At 40.7% G+C, this 17915-nt stretch overlaps 1 protein-coding gene across 4 annotated transcripts in view; it reads right to left on the bottom strand.

The window, feature by feature from the left end:
* Positions 1-692: 692 nt before the first annotated feature.
* The window catches only part of znf827 (zinc finger protein 827), a 195781-nt gene continuing 178558 nt past the window's right edge, over positions 693-17915 (bottom strand). For 2 of the 4 annotated variants that reach the window (XM_034188774.1, XM_034188773.1), the window contains exon 14: positions 693-4447. In XM_034188774.1, coding sequence (XP_034044665.1) covers positions 3448-4447 — 1000 coding nt within the window. In that variant the 3' untranslated portion in view covers positions 693-3447. Of the gene's footprint in view, positions 4448-4767; positions 4819-17915 lie in introns of all 4 variants that reach the window. The other 2 variants (XM_034188775.1, XR_004565337.1) reach the window with 2 other exon arrangements.

Here is a 17915-nt window from a genome sequence, read left to right as displayed (position 1 = left end):
AATAGTTTCCTCTTTTTTTGTTGTTGGTGTGTGTATAGCTTTAAAGGTTATACTACATCTTGACCAATAAGTTTTGATAGAATTAAGCTGCAATGGGCCATTCCGTCATCTAACACCATTTTTGTGTTGCAATACTCCGTAACAAGAGTATCACATTTATTTCTAAGGAATCCGTGGTTCCCGCCAAATTGATAGTCTAATGGGACAGATATTCTGCAGGTCAAAGGTCAATGTTGGTGCTTTGTGAGCTCATGTGACACTTGTGTCTCAGATATCATGGGGGGGGGAGACAGTTTATTGCTGTAATGGCACAGTGAAGGCATAGTTGACCCAGTAGCTCTCTGTAGCTCCCGTACCGCCGTGTTTAGAGATCACTAAGGTTTACATGGGGCAGATGCAGTTTCTTTTGCATTCAGACAGGAGGAAATTTCTCCCAAAATGTCTTCCACTTTTGTGATCTCTTCGGGCTCTAGTGGAAGAAATACACCAGGCCGTCATGCTCATTTCAAACAATATATTTTGTATTTCAGACTTTTTAATTTATAAGAACATTTCTATAATTAATTACCATTACAGGTATTTTTGAATGTTTTAATATAAAACTGATATGTAATTGTAAATGAATATAATCCCATTAATAAACAGAGGTGATCCCCAGCAGCACACAGTAAGGAGATGACAGGCAGGCGAGGTAATATTTGATGTAAGCTTTACTTTCATATCCTGTTACATTTAGATCTGGCAAGTTGAACATAAAATAATGCCAAACAAATACAAAACCAAAAAAGTACAAATGATCTATTTACCAGTTATTGTCACAACCCTGTACAGCCTTAACAACGGAGTAATAATAACAATAATAAAAAAAAGCTTTGTACAGCACATCCCAGTCTTTACCAAGTGCCAAAAACATGTTTGAGCCTTTTGTGATCATAAAAAACAGTCAAACGTAAAGAGAACTGATTGTAGACAGTGTGGTATGGTGCTAACTCAATGCAAATGTGGGACAGACATAATTATGTGTTCTGAAAAAAGGGGCAATGTCACGGACACTTAAGTGCTGAAAAGAAAGCTGGGCTTTAAAAAAAAAAAAAGCATAGCTGGACAAAATAAACATAAGTGCTTAAAATTAAAGGGAGCCGTGCTGCCTTTTTAACATGAAGTGCAGCCACATATGACAATGGATTAAAAGGCAGACAGTGGAGGAAGAAAAAAAGAAAAGTGGACACTTCTTTGTTGGACCCTGATGATTAGTTTCACTCGTTCTCAGAAGTCTCAGGTGGTTTCCTTCCACCAAGTGGCACTAGAGTACAAAAGATAACGTAGAAAGCACAAGCAGAGGGGGAGGCGTATCCGGCAGATGATCCTTACGCCACGCGGGTGGTACAGAGCAAACAAATGGGACGTGACGGATTCCATCCTAACATCACGTCCTGTGCCGAGTCCCATTTTGGTTTCTTGATAAATGCGCCTTTTCTTTCCAATCTGACATTTGACACCAATTCAGTAAAAAAATAATTCATAAGAAAATGCATGATTAAAACAAATGTGAGGAAAAGATGAGAGAGAAAAAAAACAAATCAATCCCTTTACAAAAATAAGGGATTTTTGCTTGGAGACCTATCTGTAACGGGTAAAGCTTTTTCAAAGTAAAATGCTTATACGGATGCCACGTCGCCACTTTTTTTTTGAGCATGTTAGAACTGTACGAATAAATACATATTCTCAGAATCAAAAGTGCAGCACTGTGCAAAATTGGTGCTAACAATTTAGCCTGGGTCCTTTAGTTCCCAGGGAGAGCTCGGCCTCTACCGTCTAATTCATGCAATTTGTCTTCATTTACTTTCCCCAGTTTCTGCTTCAGGAGAAAACTTGGAGAGCTGATTGAGCCATTCAGCCACTGACTACAACACATGACGGTAAGTTGGTGGATCTAATTTTGCACAAAAAAAAAAAGAGGAAAATTAAGGGTTTAAGTGCTTTTGGCTTCCATGTAGCCACATTAAGTGCAAGTAAAATAAAGAAAAAGAAATCTAGCTGGATACAAAGCAGTACCGTGTCTGCCGGCCTGAAAGAAGCCGTGGACGCTTTACAAGCGAGCTTCTTCATTGCACCTACAGGAGCTTTTCTCAACAACGGGTTATTATCACTGTTAGTAGAAAATTTCATATGATGTAAAAGGCTCAGTTAAAAGATGAAAGAAAAAAAAAAAAGACAGACACAGAAGGCCACCACACACCAAAGTCATCTTCTGTCTTTACCCGCCCAGAAAACCTTCTGTATCACGGTTTCATGTACATAAACAAAAATACATTCATTCAAGTCATTTTGGAACAGTTTCTTTTTTTTTTGTACACAAAATTACAAAAAAAGCTCCAAAAAGCACCATTGAATCGGCCTGTGGTGATGCGTGCTGCAGGCAGCGAACTGACCGCGAGCTGCTCACCTCCACAAAACAATTATATATCTCTTCTATGTGTCGGTGCGTGATACGTAGCTCTGCATATAACGTCGCACAGATACGCACCTGGTCTCAGCAATAAACCTCTGGAGGATGACTCGCGTGCGAGTGCAAATGCATCGGAGAACCTTTTACATTTGAATTAAAATAAATTCAGCGTAATAAAAGTTTTGTTTTTTTGTCATGAGGTTAGGCTGAACATTTTCCGTATTTACATAATCACAGCTTGTTTTCCTCTTTTGTGAGTTTAAAACTGTCCTCAACAGGCAACATTTATTCTGAGACAGAGTGGACATCCGACAGCAACTATGCATAATATGGTTTCACCATAATACGAAAAAAAATAAGTCTAAATAATGGAAAAGGGCAGGGCTACAAAACTATGTACAAGATTGATAAATAAGTGCGTGGTTTGAGGCGCCGCTTTGGGAACGTGTCTTTCATTGGCTCTGTCCATGTCACGCTGCCAACACGTCAAGCTATGTCAAATTAGCTTCCCATTGACGTCAAAAGCTAATCGAAACACAGAAACAGGCATGCTATTTTGATGCATAATACCAATAGACAAAAATGCACTAAAATATAGCAGTTGCAACTTGTTTTTCTTTTTCAACTTTTATCGTGTCAAACAACTAAAGAAAAAAATATCTATAAAACCGAGATACGTTAGTTTCCTCAAATAATGCAATTGGGTCCAAGTCATTCAGACATTTAAAAACAGAAATAGGTACTAGAGTAATAGCTGAAACAGTAATAATTCAATGAATAGAACTGATAAGAAAAGCAGCTTTTTGATATAAATGCATTTTTTAGTATGTACAGCATTTTTCTCTTATAAATTTATTATTTTTTTATATGTTTGTCTGGTCCAGCTTATTCTGCTGGTTTGATTGGAAAAGACGTCACTCCTGCTGCAGTGGTCCAGCGTGACCGACGCCACAGTCCGTGGATTGAGGGTAGAGAGTGAGCAAAGGAGGCGAGTGAGGTCAAACAGTTTTGGCCCTCTTCATCAGTCCCAGGTAGGCCAGGAAGGAGTGTTTGTGGGCAGTAGGTGAGGGAGAATGAGAGGGGGACACGGAGCTGGAGGAGAAGCGGAAAGGAGACGTGGCACGCCGGCAGCTGGGGTGGAGGTGCGAATGGAATGTGTAGCGGCTGTTGTGGGTGAACAAGGTGGTGAGGGGGATCAGGTGAGCCTGCTCACAGTTCCTGTACTGCTCCAAGATGCAGTGAGAGGAAGGAGAGACGATAGAGGGGAGGGCGCCCCCACTCGGGGTGCTGGGGTTTCTGGGAACATTGCTGCCATTAGTGCTAGCTAAGCAGTGACGAGGTACAGGGGCGGCGCTGTCAGGCGGGTGGGCCCTCCCCAGTGTAACTGACAGGGCGACAGACTGGAGGGCCTGGGAGGCCGTCAAACTCATTAATGGGCTGCTGCTTCCGCTCCCCCCACTGCTCCCGCCACCAAAAACAAACGGCTCCCGCCCCTTCTGTGCTGTCGACCCACCCGGTGATGTACCCTCTAGCGGCAGCTCCTCCTCATCCTCCTCTGCTTCTCCTCCTCCGTCCAGTCCCCCTGCTCCCCCACCCTGGTGTTTCTTGAGGTGGCGGCTGAAGACAAAGGGGTGTGTGGTGCTGAAAGGGCACTCGTGGCAGCCGAAAGTCTGACGTGGCGCGTGCTTCAGCTTCTTGTGCAGGTTGAGGTTGTCCTTGCGCTTGCAGCTATAAGAGCAGCGGTCGCAGTGGAATGGCCGCTCGCCCGTGTGCACGCGCACATGCTCAATCAGCTTGTTGGCCGTCTTGGATAAGTAGCCGCACTGATCACACTTGTAGTGGTTGCCCAGGCGGTGGCCACGCATGTGAGCATCCAGTGAGGCCTGGTCGGGCCACAGTGCCCGGCAGATGCGGCAGCGGTACTCCATCTTACAGTGCGTCTTAAGGTGGCACTGTATGGCCGCTGGACGGTTAGTGGAATAGATGCAGAAAGGGCACCTAGACAGTGCAAGGGGTGGGGTGGGGGTGGGGGTGGGGGGAAGAACACACAAACGAATTGAAGGGGAAGTTGAAGAACCACAACCCACAACTTGAATTTTAACAACACAAAGGAATGAAGAGGAGAGCAACAGGTAAATGAAAAGTGCACGTCCGTTCTATGTGCTCATGGTGGTAGATGTTCTATTTAATGGTGGGAGAAATGAGGTGTGAGGGGGGGTAGGGGGGAAGAAGGAGGGGAGGGGGAGTAGGTGGCAGGCTGAAGAAAAGATTGTAGCAATAGGACATGAAGGGAAATGACGAGATGGAGTGGCACTTACATTTAAATAGCACCTTTCATCTGCTCTGGGCCCCAAAGCGCTTCACAAACCCTGCAGAACAGAATGACCTCAGAAAAACCTCGAAATGGTTTCAGGCCCTCACTGGCTCTTTCTACACACTATATAGAAACACGTCATATAGCTCAAGTGCATACCAGTGTACACACTAGTCTGGAAATTAACAACAACAACAAAAAACAAACAAAAAAAACATTCTGATCCCAGCGGGGGTTTAAACGTTCAGGTCCATTAACTTACTACAGCTGTTTGCTCAATCCCACCTCTTAAATTGAATATAAATGTGGTTTACATAAATTTAGGGAGTGTCTGTATTTCACAGTACCAGAAAAAGGTTGAAACACATTTTATTACATAAAGCCGACCACTCGCTACACGATGCAGTTACGCCTCAACATAACCGTACTGCAGATTACACGTCACAGTGCGCACCAATGTAGCTGTGTGCACGCAAAAGACCATTTCCTCCATTTGATTTGTTCCATTGCATCTGTGCGAAACTGCCACGTGGGCACAAATGATCAAAAATAACATGATAAACGATGACTTGATGTTGGGTATTTATGTGAATAAAAAAAAAAACAAATACGTTCATTGAGCTCAGAATAGTGTTTGTCTTTGCCCGTGGCTGCATGTGCTGCCAAAATTATGTAAGTCCTTATTTCATGACCACACAATCAGTCCATGAAAACGATTCATATATGGGGCGTATGCAATGCAATTTCAGGTGAAACACTCCCTGGACACAGTGCACACAACGAAATTTGAGCGGAGCTTTAGTTTTGTATGCATGTGTGAATCATTGTAAAGCACCCTGAGCATAAAAAGTGCTGTGTCTATTTACAGGGGTGGAACGATACATGAGCTCACAATACGATACATATCACAATATACTTATCGCGATTCGATACATATCCCAATATATAATTACAGAGAAAGTATTTAAAGGTGAATGTTTCAAGAAAACCATTCTGAAGTATAAACTGAAATGACCCACTTCCTATTTGTGTATTTTATAAGTCATTTATGATTCTTTTGCAGGAGGTCATTATTTCTTCCATGCAGTAGTCGACATTTCATGTTATCACAATAATAATTAAAAAACAATACAATTCGATACAAGCCCCATGATATGATTATCACAAAACACAATGTATCATTCCACCCCTGTCCATTTACCATCTCTCAAAGATGCTCATTCAAAACGCAGTTGCTCTATGATGGTGGAAAAACGCACATTTCTCTCGCGTTAGCAAGTTGCCAGTTTAATATACAACGTTAACATAGACATACGAGGTCTGTTAGAAAAGTATCGGACCTTTTTATTTTTTGCAAAAACCTGATGGATTTGAATCACGTGTGCTTGCATGAGCAAACTTTGAACCTTTGTGTGCATGCGTGAACTTTTTCACGCCTGTAGATTGCATCATTTGCTGGTAAGCAGCCTTTGTGTGAGGATGTGCAGTGCGCTCGGCGGATTTTCGTTTCAAGGAAAAAGACAGAACAACTAGAGCAGCACCGCATCAAATTTTGCCAGAAACTGGGCGACAGCCAGGTGGAAACCATTCGGATGATTCAGACGGCTTCGGTGACTTTTCAGTCGTGTGACTATCTGTGAAATTGTGGAAGAGCTGGGCATGTCACAGCATGTCCTGTGAGACTTCCAACACAGAGGCGCTTCTGCGCCGCCGTCAGCAGCAGCATGAATTTCACCACCAATCTTTTCATGGCCAAATCTTCTGTCACTGTGGAATGTACTGAAAAAATGCAGATGTCCACCTCTTCCGCAATTTCTCGGATAGTCACACGATGGTCCCGCATCACCACAGCGTTCACTTTGGAAATGATCTGGTCATTTCAGCATGTTGATGGCCGACCGGAGCGTGGCTCGCTCTCCACCGTTGTACGGACGTCTTTAAACCGGTTGTACCGCTCCTTAATCTGTGTGATGCCCAAAGCATCGTCACCGAAAGCCGTCTGAATCATCCGAATGGTTTCCACCTGGCTGTCGCCCAGTTTCTGGCAAAATTTGATGCAGCGCTGCTCCAGTCGTTCCGTCTTTTTCCTTGAAATGAAAATCCGCCGAGTGCGCTGCACACGTCCCACACAAAGGCTGCTTACCAGGAAATGAAGTAATCGACAGGGGTGAAAAAGTTCACGCATGCGCACGAAGGTTCAAGGTTGGCTCATGCAAGCACACGTGATTCAAATCCATCAGGTTTTTGCAAAAAATAAAAAGGTCCGATACTTTTCTAACAGACCTCGTATTTCAGGTTAATCTGGTTTCGCACTGAATGTATTCACTCACTCAGCACAGCTAAGCAACAAGTCCACAATTAACAGTAATAATGCTGTAATACTGCAGTTTGATCATCTACAAAGGGACTCATTTTGTGTTTGTTTAAAACGCAACTCACTCAAACGTTGTCGCCGACATGATTTAATGAAATGCTACTCTCCAGACATTCGGCAATGTTGAGGACATCCTAATGCGACTGTCTATACAGAAGAATAGATAGTATACAGATGTGTGTTCATGACATGATGAGGGGAGAATCATAATGATAATCATGGTTCTGCACATGCACAGGCTGAAGGTGTGGGGACTCAAAACATGGAATGAATCGAGTTACTGGAAATGAAGTTTTAAAACACATCATGAGTTGTTCTTCGCTTACTGCAGCTTTAAATGATGAGGCAACATTTGCATGTACACAAGATGCATCTGTCCCAAGATGTCCCTCAGTACTGTCCAAGAGTTCTGACCGCTAACTAAGTACAACTCAAAGAGATGTTCAGTGAAAGAAAACACACAATTTCATACGTAATCCCTTTAAATACATGCAATTACTGTCAGGTCTATAAATGCTTGTACATGGGAGAAGTTTTTTTCGTAGCCATCCACGACAGCAGGTTACTGTAATGATACAACTACTCTAGTTTAACATCTTTGAAGTAAACCTCAGAATATGGCTGGAGGATGTTCTTGATCTGGCCAGCTGTTTCCTAACTCACTTCTATGTTCTTTCTTTTTAGGATGGATCCAAACAGTTGAAGCCTAACGCTATATTTCTGCTCCGTCTCTCCCTTTGATGGATTTTTTGGTTTGGTTCATCCTAATGGTGGCTCAGTTCAAAGGTAGTGACAGTTCTGTGCAATTTCTCTTAACCAAAACCCAAACATAACACTTAAACTCTCGGCCAGGGGGTCAACAACCTGCTCCTGGAGGTCACCTGCCCTGCAAGTTTTCCATCAGTACCTGCTGCAACCACAGCTGATTGAGCTCTTGATTGAGTGAGCTCACCTGACTTAACAGTGGGTGGAGCAGGGAGAGTTGGAAAACATGCAGAGCAGACGCTGTAGGCGTTTGCTTACTTCAGTGTAAAATAATAAAGACAGTCAATTAAACAGCCAACTGTCCAGTTACTCCTTAAGAAAGGGAAGAACATTCAGGTCTGCAAGTATTTGGACAAAGTTGTAATTTGCATCTGTACACTGCCAAAATGTGTGGAGATGACACAAAAGAATCAAGATGTGCCTGTAGTGTAGACTGAGTTTAATTCAAGTGTTTTACCACAAATACTACATTAACCATTTAGGTATTACAGCGAGTTTTATACACAGTCCCTCCATCTCAGAGGCCAAATCAACTGGACAAACTGTGAGATTATTAACACACATAACCCATTTTAAAGCCAGTTTTTCAGACACGCCAGGAGATAATATGGTAAATCCACCTGGAGTTAGTAGTTCTTAAAATCACAGTGACCGTACAAGACAGACAAGTGAAAGAACCAAGACAACTGCAACAACTCTGTCAGTGTTACAGGTTTGGAACCAAGATTTTGCTCGTTTACTAGTGTGCTTGGGGTCATTGTCTTGTTGAAACACCCATTTCAAGGGCATGTCCTCTTCAGCATAAGGCAACATGACCTCTTCAAGTATTTTGACATATCCAAACTGATCTGTGATACCTGGTATGTGATATATAGGCCCAACACCATAGTAGGAGAAACATGCCCATATCATGATGCTTGCACCACCATGCTTCACTGTCTTCACTGTGAACTGTGGCTTGAATTCAGAGTTTGGGGGTCGTCTCACAAACTGTCTGCGGCCCTTGGACCCAAAAAGAACAATTTTACTCTCATCAGTCCACAAAATATTCCTCCATTTCTCTTTAGGCCAGTTGATGTGTTCTTTGGCAAATTGTAACCTCTTCTGCACGTCTTTTATTTAACAGAGGGACTTTGCGGGGGATTCTTGCAAATAAATTAGCTTCACACAGGTGTCTTCTAACTGTCACAGCACTTACAGGTAACTTCAGACTGTCTTTGATCATCCTGGATCTGATCAATGGGTGAGCCTTTGCCATTCCGGTTATTCTTCTATCCATTTTGATGGTTGTTTTCCGTTTTCTTCCACGCGTCTCTGGTTTTTTTTTGTACATTTTAAAGCATTGGAGATCATTGTAGATGAACAGCCTATAATTTTTTGCACCTGCGTGTAAGTTTTCCCCTCTCCAACTTTTTAAATCAAACTACGCTGTTCTTCTGAACAATGTCTTGAACGTCCCATTTTCCTCAGGCTTTCAAAGAGAAAAGCATGTTCAGGTGCTGGCTTCATCCTTACATAGGGGACACCTGATTCACACCTGTTTGTTCCACAAAATTGACAAACTCACTGACTGAATGCCACACTACTATTATTGTGAACACCCCCTTTTCTACTGTTTTACTAATAACCCAATTTCATAGCCTTAAGAGTGTGCATATCATGAATGCTTGGTCTTGTTGGATTTGTGAGAATCTACTGAATCTACTGGTACCTTGTTTCCCATGTAACAATAAGAAATATACTCAAAACCTGGATTAATCTTTTTAGTCACATAGCACTACTATTATTCTGAACACTACTGTACATTGTGCTGCTTTTGTTTTTTTTATCAGCAGCACCAGTAGTTATACAGCTTTGTGTCAGTGACACAGAGAAGGACTTTCTTAAAAAGATGTAAAACATCAGCTTCTTTGTTCCACTCCACCATCAAGCTGTGACTGCTGCTGCACTAGACAAAAGTTGGACTATCTCCACTTTGTCCAATCACAGCCACAGACGTCTGTAACTCCTCCAGAGTTGTCATGGGTGTGTCAATGACTCCTTATTGCACCTTCATTCAGTTTGTAGAAACTGCCTCCTCTTGTCTAACTTATCATACAGTACCATACTGTTTGTATTTCTTAATGATTGATGGAAATGAAGTCCAAGACATGTTTATTAACTTGGAAATATTTAGGCATCCAAGAAATGTGGCTGTAAATGTTTTGATTTGTATTAACAGTAATCCTTATATTTATAAGTTTGGGAGGTTCTTCACCTTGCATATGAAAGTAACATATATATTAAAAAATATTGCATTATCATCTATGATCACAAGATGGCACCATCTACAAGCACAACAAGCTGTTCATGTACACGTACACACACACACACACACACACACACACACACACACACACACACACACACACACACACACACTGAATGAAGGACTGCAATTCACTCTGGGGAAAAAGAAAAATTCTTAGCGAATGAGTAAATTTAAGAAATGATTTCTGCACCTGCAAGACCGTGCTTAAAAGGGAAAAGAACTTTTATACTGCTCAATACAACCCTTGCTTAGACTGTGTTAGACAACAAGAACAACAGCGAGTCAGCTTAGCTATGGTAAGTCTATTATCTTTCAAAAATTGTTTTTGTTATGAATTAATAATGCACCAAGTTTTCAAATATTTGAGGATACACTGCACGTTACTTGCATACTGTGACTGGTACACAAACATTAATTAGGTTGTTAACTTCTGATTGCTAACAAAGGGTTTGCAGTACTAATAAATAATTTTGAAAAAATGTTTGAGCTTTATACCCCGTTGCAACTTACAGTGCATCCAGAAAGTATTCACAGCGCTTCACTTTTTCCACATTTTATGTTACAGCCTTATTCCAAAATGGAGTACATTAATTTTTTTCCCTCAAAATTCTACTCACACCACCCCATAATGACAACATGAAAAACATTATTTTGAAATTTTTGCAAATTTATCAAAAATAAAAAACTAAGAAATCACGTGTACATAGTACGTAGTGTACGTAGTATTGGCACCTTTTGCTCAATAATTTGTTGGTGCACCTTTGGTATCAATTACAGCCACAAGTCATCTTGAATATGAAGCCACAAGCTTGGCACAGGTATTTTTGGGCAGTTTTGCCCATTCCTCTTTGTAGCACCTCTCAAGATCCATCAGGTTGGATGGGGAACAACAGTGCACAGCCATTTTCAGATCTCTCCAGAGATGTTCAATCAGATTCAGGTCTGGGCTCTGGCTGGGCCACTCAAGAACATTCACAGAGTTGTCCTGAAGCCACTCCTTTGATATCTTGGCTGTGTGCTTAGGGTCTTTTTCCTGCTGAAAGATGAACAGTCGCCCAAGTCTGAAGTCAACAGTCCTCTAAAGCTTAATCTTTGTCTCATCACAGCAGAAAATTCTATTATCTCACAATCTGAGAGTCCTTCAGGTGCCTTTGTGCAAATTCCAGGTGCGCTGCAATGTGCCTTTTACTAAGGACTGGCTTCCATCCAGCCACTCTACTATACAGGCCGGATTGGTGGATTGCTGTGGAGATGGTTGTCCTCCTGGAAGGTTCTCCTCTCCCCACAAAGGAATGCTGGAGCTCTGACAACGTGACTATCAGGTTCTTGGTCACCTCACTGACTAAGGCCCTTCAGAGTTTAGATGGGCGGCCAGCTCTAGGAAGAGTCCTGGTAGATCCAAACGTCTTCCAGTTACGCATGATGGAGGCCACTGTGCTCATTGGGACCTTCAAAGCAGCAGAAATGTTTCTGTATCCTTCCCCAGATTTGTGCCTTGAGACAATCCTGTCTTGGTGGTCTACAGACAATTCCTTTGACTTCATGCTTGGTTTGTGCTCTGACATGCACTGTTAGCTGTGGGACCTCATGTGTAGACAGGGGTGTGCCTTTCCAAATCATGTCCAATCAACTGAATTTACCCCAGGTGGACTCCAATTAAGCTGTAGAAACATCTCAAGGAGGATCAGTGGAAACAAGTACACCTGAGCTCAATTTTGAGCTTCATGGCAAAGGTTGTGAATACGTAGGTACATGTGATTTCTTAGGTTTTTTTTTAAATGAAAAATCTAATTAAAAAAAACTTTTTTCAAATCAAATCAATTTTATTTATATAGCGCCAAATCACAACAAACAGTTGCCCCAAGGCGCTTTATATTGTAAGGCAAAGCCATACAATAATTACGGAAAAACCCCAACGGTCAAAACGACCCCCTGTGAGCAAGCACTTGGCAACAGTGGGAAGGAAAAACTCCCTTTTAACAGGAAGAAACCTCCAGCAGAACCAGGCTCAGGGAGGGGCAGTCTTCTGCTGGGACTATGAGGTCTACTATGAGGTCCCTAAAATAAGATGGGACCTGATTATTCAAAACCTTATAAGTAAGAAGAAGAATTTTAAATTCTATTCTAGAATTAACAGGAAGCCAATGAAGAGAGGCCAATATGGGTGAAATATGCTCTCTCCTTCTAGTCCCCGTCAGTACTCTAGCTGCAGCATTTTGAATTAACTGAAGGCTTTTCAGGGAACTTTTAGGACAACCTGATAATAATGAATTACAATAGTCCAGCCTAGAGGAAATAAATACATGAATTAGTTTTTCAGCATCACTCTGAGACAAGACCTTTCTAATTTTAGAGATATTGCGCAAATGCAAAAAAGCAGTCCTACATATTTGCTTAATATGTGCATTGAAGGACATATCCTGATCAAAAATGACTCCAAGATTTCTCACAGTATTACTAGAGGTCAGGGTAATGCCATCCAGAGTAAGGATCTGGTTAGACACCATGTTTCTAAGATTTGTGGGGCCAAGTACAATAACTTCAGTTTTATCTGAGTTTAAAAGCAGGAAATTAGAGGTCATCCATGTCTTTATGTCTGTAAGACAATCCTGCAGTTTAGCTAATTGGTGTGTGTCCTCTGGCTTCATGGATAGATAAAGCTGGGTATCATCTGCGTAACAATGAAAATTTAAGCAATGCCGTCTAATAATACTGCCTAAGGGAAGCATGTATAAAGTGAATAAAATTTCACACTGTCATTATGGGGTATTGTGTGTAGAATTTTGAGTAAAAAATGAATTTCATCTATTTGGAATAAGGCTAACAAAGTGTGGAAAAAGTGAAGCTCTGAATGCTTTCTGGATACACTGTACACTCTGGAAAACATGGGTACTCACGGCCATGAAAATGGGGGCCAATATGTAAAAGCTGCTGTAATTCCTAAATGGTTAATGCAGTAACTTTTTTATTAAAACTCTTGAGTTAAAGCTGAAAGTCGGCACTACACGCACATCTTCATTAATTTCATCTCCATTGTGGTGTTGTACAGAGGCACAAAATATGTATTCATACAAAAGTGTCCCTGTCCACATACTTATGGGTCTAGCAACAAATAAACTGTGTAATTTTCTAGACTTTACAATATATTTCCTTTTTGTTTTTTGTTAATTTGCCAAATCTGATGCTAAGACCACAGGAATTCTGCTAATTTTATGAAGTGGGGAAATCAATCTTACTGAAATATTGCAGTTAACTTTTTTATTTAATGACAGTAAATTTATATATATAAAAGATATGCATATGAAAATGTACCTTATACTTCACAGGAGGACTTCTCTTCAAATTGCATTTAATTAGGCAAGAGAATGGTAAGACTATGGAACAGAGTGTAACATTTTTGTGTGAGTCATTCCTGTGATGGGATTAAAACTAACTTCATCAGTGTGGTGAATACTGAGGTCAACAGATGGGCTTTATGTAAGTGTGCCGGGCCTGAAATGAGACAGACATGTGTTACAGAACAACAAAGGCTCCTATAGGACGATGGAGATGACAGTAAACATGAGGAGGCTCACTGCTCTACCCGTCAAATTCAGCACTCTAAGGCCAAGTGACGCGTATCAACGTATTGGCTGCATGGAGATGTTTGTTGATTAAAAATGCTGTGTTCTTAGTGTCAATACAGCAGGTTTGTAACAACAAAATGTCACAGATGGATGTGACTGACTACTGAAGTGTTGCTGAGAGCTTGTTTTAATTGAAACCAGCCGTGTCCATTGCCCCAGTGTGCTCCAGCCTGGATTATGAGGCCATATTTGGTTTATTAAGAGAACTGGATTCAGGAGCTCAAGATGGAGCTTTGTTTATCTCAATAACAATTTGCTCACCCCATGCACAATATAAAAAGGGTTTCAATTTTCTTCTACAAAAATAAATAAATCAGATTTTCTTTAAGTCAGTGGGACCAGTGGGTTAGAGCCACAACATCTACTGATTAACAGATTATTTGTCAGCTGTTTTAGTAATTGATTTATTGTGTGTGTGTGTGTGTGTGTGTGTTTAATGTCAAAAGTATCTGATTTCAGTTTGTTAAAATGCAAATATTTTCTGGTTTCGGTCCTCCTCTCTGACAGTAAACTGAACATCTTTGAACTGTATTTGGACAATTGAAACTGAAAATTGAAACTGTAGACAAAACAGTACATTTGATATCATTGTGGACTTTGGGGAACATCGATATTACTCTCTATCATTTTGATATTTTTATGGGCCAAACAACTAATGGACAGACTATATCACAACATTAATTAACAATGTAAATAATAGTTAGTTGTAGACCAGCGAAATCTATTTTATTTTCTGTTTTTGTGTCTCAGGAAGAATCAAAGCTGTTTGCAAGATTTTCATCTAGATTTTTTTCCATAAATGCCTTTTTGATTTTTGACACTTTTCTATCCTTTATATTTTGAATTTTTTTTATTTGCAAAATAAGTACTGTTTATGACAAACTAGTTAAATGCAATTAAATTGATTATATAAAAATAATAATTGTTAGGACCCCTGTCATATCTTGACGATTTAGCAAGCGTATGCTTACCGTATTAAAAACGCTGGCATACGCAAGCGTACATCTAATAAATTATGCAGCTGTCACACCATGGCGATTTAGCCAGCGTACGCCGACAGCCCCGTTTATACCGAGTGGTCCAGGTCGGTGCTGCATGGTATGTTACGGGGTGGAACAGTTAAGTCTGGCTTGGTTTGCATCTCTACTGCCAGTGTCCTGTCGAGATGAGGTGAACGTCGAGATAAGGTGCGTCGCGCTACTGTGCATGCATGCGCACATCGCTCTACCCTGGACTTGAAGACATCACCCGTCGAGATGAGGTGCCTCGCGCAACTGCACATGTGGAGATGATGTAACTTGCTCGACGTACAACTGCGCATGCGCATTTTGTTTTGTTTTTTCCGAGTTAAAGTATTTTTTTATTAATTGTATTCAGTGTATTTATAGCCTAGTAAGTAAAACATTTTCTGTATTTTACGTTAGGAGCATAAATGTATGTATATGTATATTTTGCCTGTCGAAATAAGCTAACTCCAGGTTAAAAATACTTATCGTTTTATAGTGAGTAGATTTTATACATTACTATGTTCGGATGAACAATTTATACATTTACTTGCCCATCAAAATAAGTGAACTTCGTCAAGTAATTTTTTCAGTGCATGCATGTGCAGTTACACGAGGAATCTCATCTCGACAGAACACCGGCAAAACACTTTTGTTTGGCAGGTGGAACATTTAAATATTGATGAGCATGTCACTGAGCGTGCGTACACTGTCGCACGGCAGCTCTTCTCCACACGGAGGCAAAACTGAGTAATTTAACATTATTTTATTTTGTTATATTTTAGACTTGGTGGATCATGGGATTTATTTTCATTGCATGCAGAGTGCAGAATTATCGACTGATGGCTGTGGTAAACACTGACGTGAATGAACAAGGCGCTGTGACTCTTTCAACTTCTAAAACAAGTTAATTGGCTTGTTGTCGGTGTTACGGTCTGATTGGTCCCCCTGCCTGGTTCATATATGCACAGGGAGCAGAAAAACCACAGAGGAACTTCTTTTAAAAACTATGTTTCTTCAGCCACAACAAGGAACTGTATTTTCAGACGATGTTTTCCATAATCAGGATGCTTTATGTGGATACATTTTCGTAAAGCTGTGATGATGAATCTGACTGAAACGATGTAACAGGTAATATTAGTTTACTCAATGTGTGAATGGCTTTAATATTGGAAACGGTCTGTTTGCATGAGGACTGCAGCTTTCAGCCAATGGACAGCAGTAATGGATGTATTTCTACTTACGAGTAAATTACAAGAAAGGTGTATCAACAATAGCATAACTTACCTACAATTTACATTCCGTATTTGCGGAACGTACGAGTCATACGCTGGCATACGTCAAAAATATTGTGCATGCCCAAAATTTTTCGAGGTACTCGCCGTATTACAACGTATATCAGCGTGCTAACTTAATAGGCGCATGCCAGCCTTTTTAATATGGTCGGCATATGCTGGCTAAATTGTCAAGGTGACACAGGGGTGTTAGCTGCAACACTCATTTGGGGGACCGCCCCTAGGAAATCGGAAACTTCTATATGATCTCAGGTGGATTCTGATGCATTACATCAAAACATAGCATAACAGTCAAATCCTGTATGATTTCTCATCAACAGTCAGAAATTATACCAAAAGTGATAAATATGAAGCATTATTAGATTTGTTTTTAAACAGCATTTGGTTTGCACAGCATTACTGAACACACTCAAGTGAAAGATGCCATAACATCATGTGAGGAGTGACATCCTGAGTGGCCACCGGACTAAAGGTAAATGAAGAAACTCAGTTAACTTAAACCCCAGACATGTCCAGCAGGTGGCAGACAAGTCTATGAGACATTACGTAAGCAAAACAATGTTGCTTTTTGAATTGTTCTGGTGCATCAAAGTTCATCAACATCTAATCATTTTATCTTCACTATATGCTCTTTTAATTTGCAGAGTCAAGATGAGAGCATTTACTGTTTTTCACTTATTACATTAACAAACCGAAGAGGATAAACTCATTTGTTTTCCATTTAATTACTGCATTTCACACGTTGATGGCATAGTTCCACATTAAAAGGATGAAATTTCTGATAAACTATCCTTTCCTGCTTTAGAAAAATATGAATTTTCCATTTCAAATCAAATATAACTGAATTGTTGATTCTCCTGATATCGTGACAGTATAACAAACTTGGTAGCTGTTTTTCAATAAACACTGAAAAATAATGTTTGCCAACACCCTTGGTAATGCTGCATTGTCATAAAACAGACATGGTCAGAAACAGACTGTGCAGGAAGATGTGGATGATGAACAGAGTTTTGCGGCCGTTTTCACTGTCATGTCAGCTAGAGTGAAAATTTTTAGCGCATTTACAGTTAGCCTACGGCCAGTGATGCCGATAACGAGTTACTCTAATCTGACCACTTTTTTTTTTAACGTAATGAGTAATTAACGCGTTAATCTTTCCAAATCAGTAATCAGATTAAAATTACTTCTCCAAGTCACTGTGCGTTACTATTATTTTTACATTGTGGGTCGATAGCAGCATTAAACTTGGTCCGTGGGCAGGGGGTCGGGGTTCGACTGCACTGCCCACTTTAAGTGAGCTGTGAGCTTTTCATCCGCAGTATTCTGCAGCAGCTACGACTCGTCCTCGCCTCTTAAAGCGCGGTGACAACAGCACACCTGCACTGAGCTTTACAAAGACATTTTTTTGCTTTTTTTCTCCTTTATTAAGAATTCTGAGCTGAGCTGCTCTGTATCTGCTCGCTAAAAACAGCTGATCCTCCGCGACGCGTCAACAACTAACACTATTTTCCACTCAAATGCACCTAAACTCTCTTTCTGAGGACCACATGATGTGAAAACACAATAAAACTTTCTTACCTGTAAATCTGGTCATGTTTTCTGCATAAATAAATGTTATCCATTCTTTGTGCTCAAATGCCAAAACAGGGGCGAATCCAGATGGAATGGGGGCGTGGGGCAAGGATGTGCCCCCCCACAACAACCCTAAAGGTCTAGTTTTGAAGCCTTTTTTAACTACAACTACTAATACTACTTATAATAATAATAATTTTGACAA

This window comes from Thalassophryne amazonica, chromosome 15, assembly GCF_902500255.1.
Source record: "Thalassophryne amazonica chromosome 15, fThaAma1.1, whole genome shotgun sequence".
Classification (NCBI taxonomy): Eukaryota; Metazoa; Chordata; class Actinopteri; order Batrachoidiformes; family Batrachoididae; genus Thalassophryne; species Thalassophryne amazonica.
The sequence above is the reverse complement of the archived record's forward strand: the minus strand, read 5'-3'. Positions and strand labels throughout refer to the sequence as shown.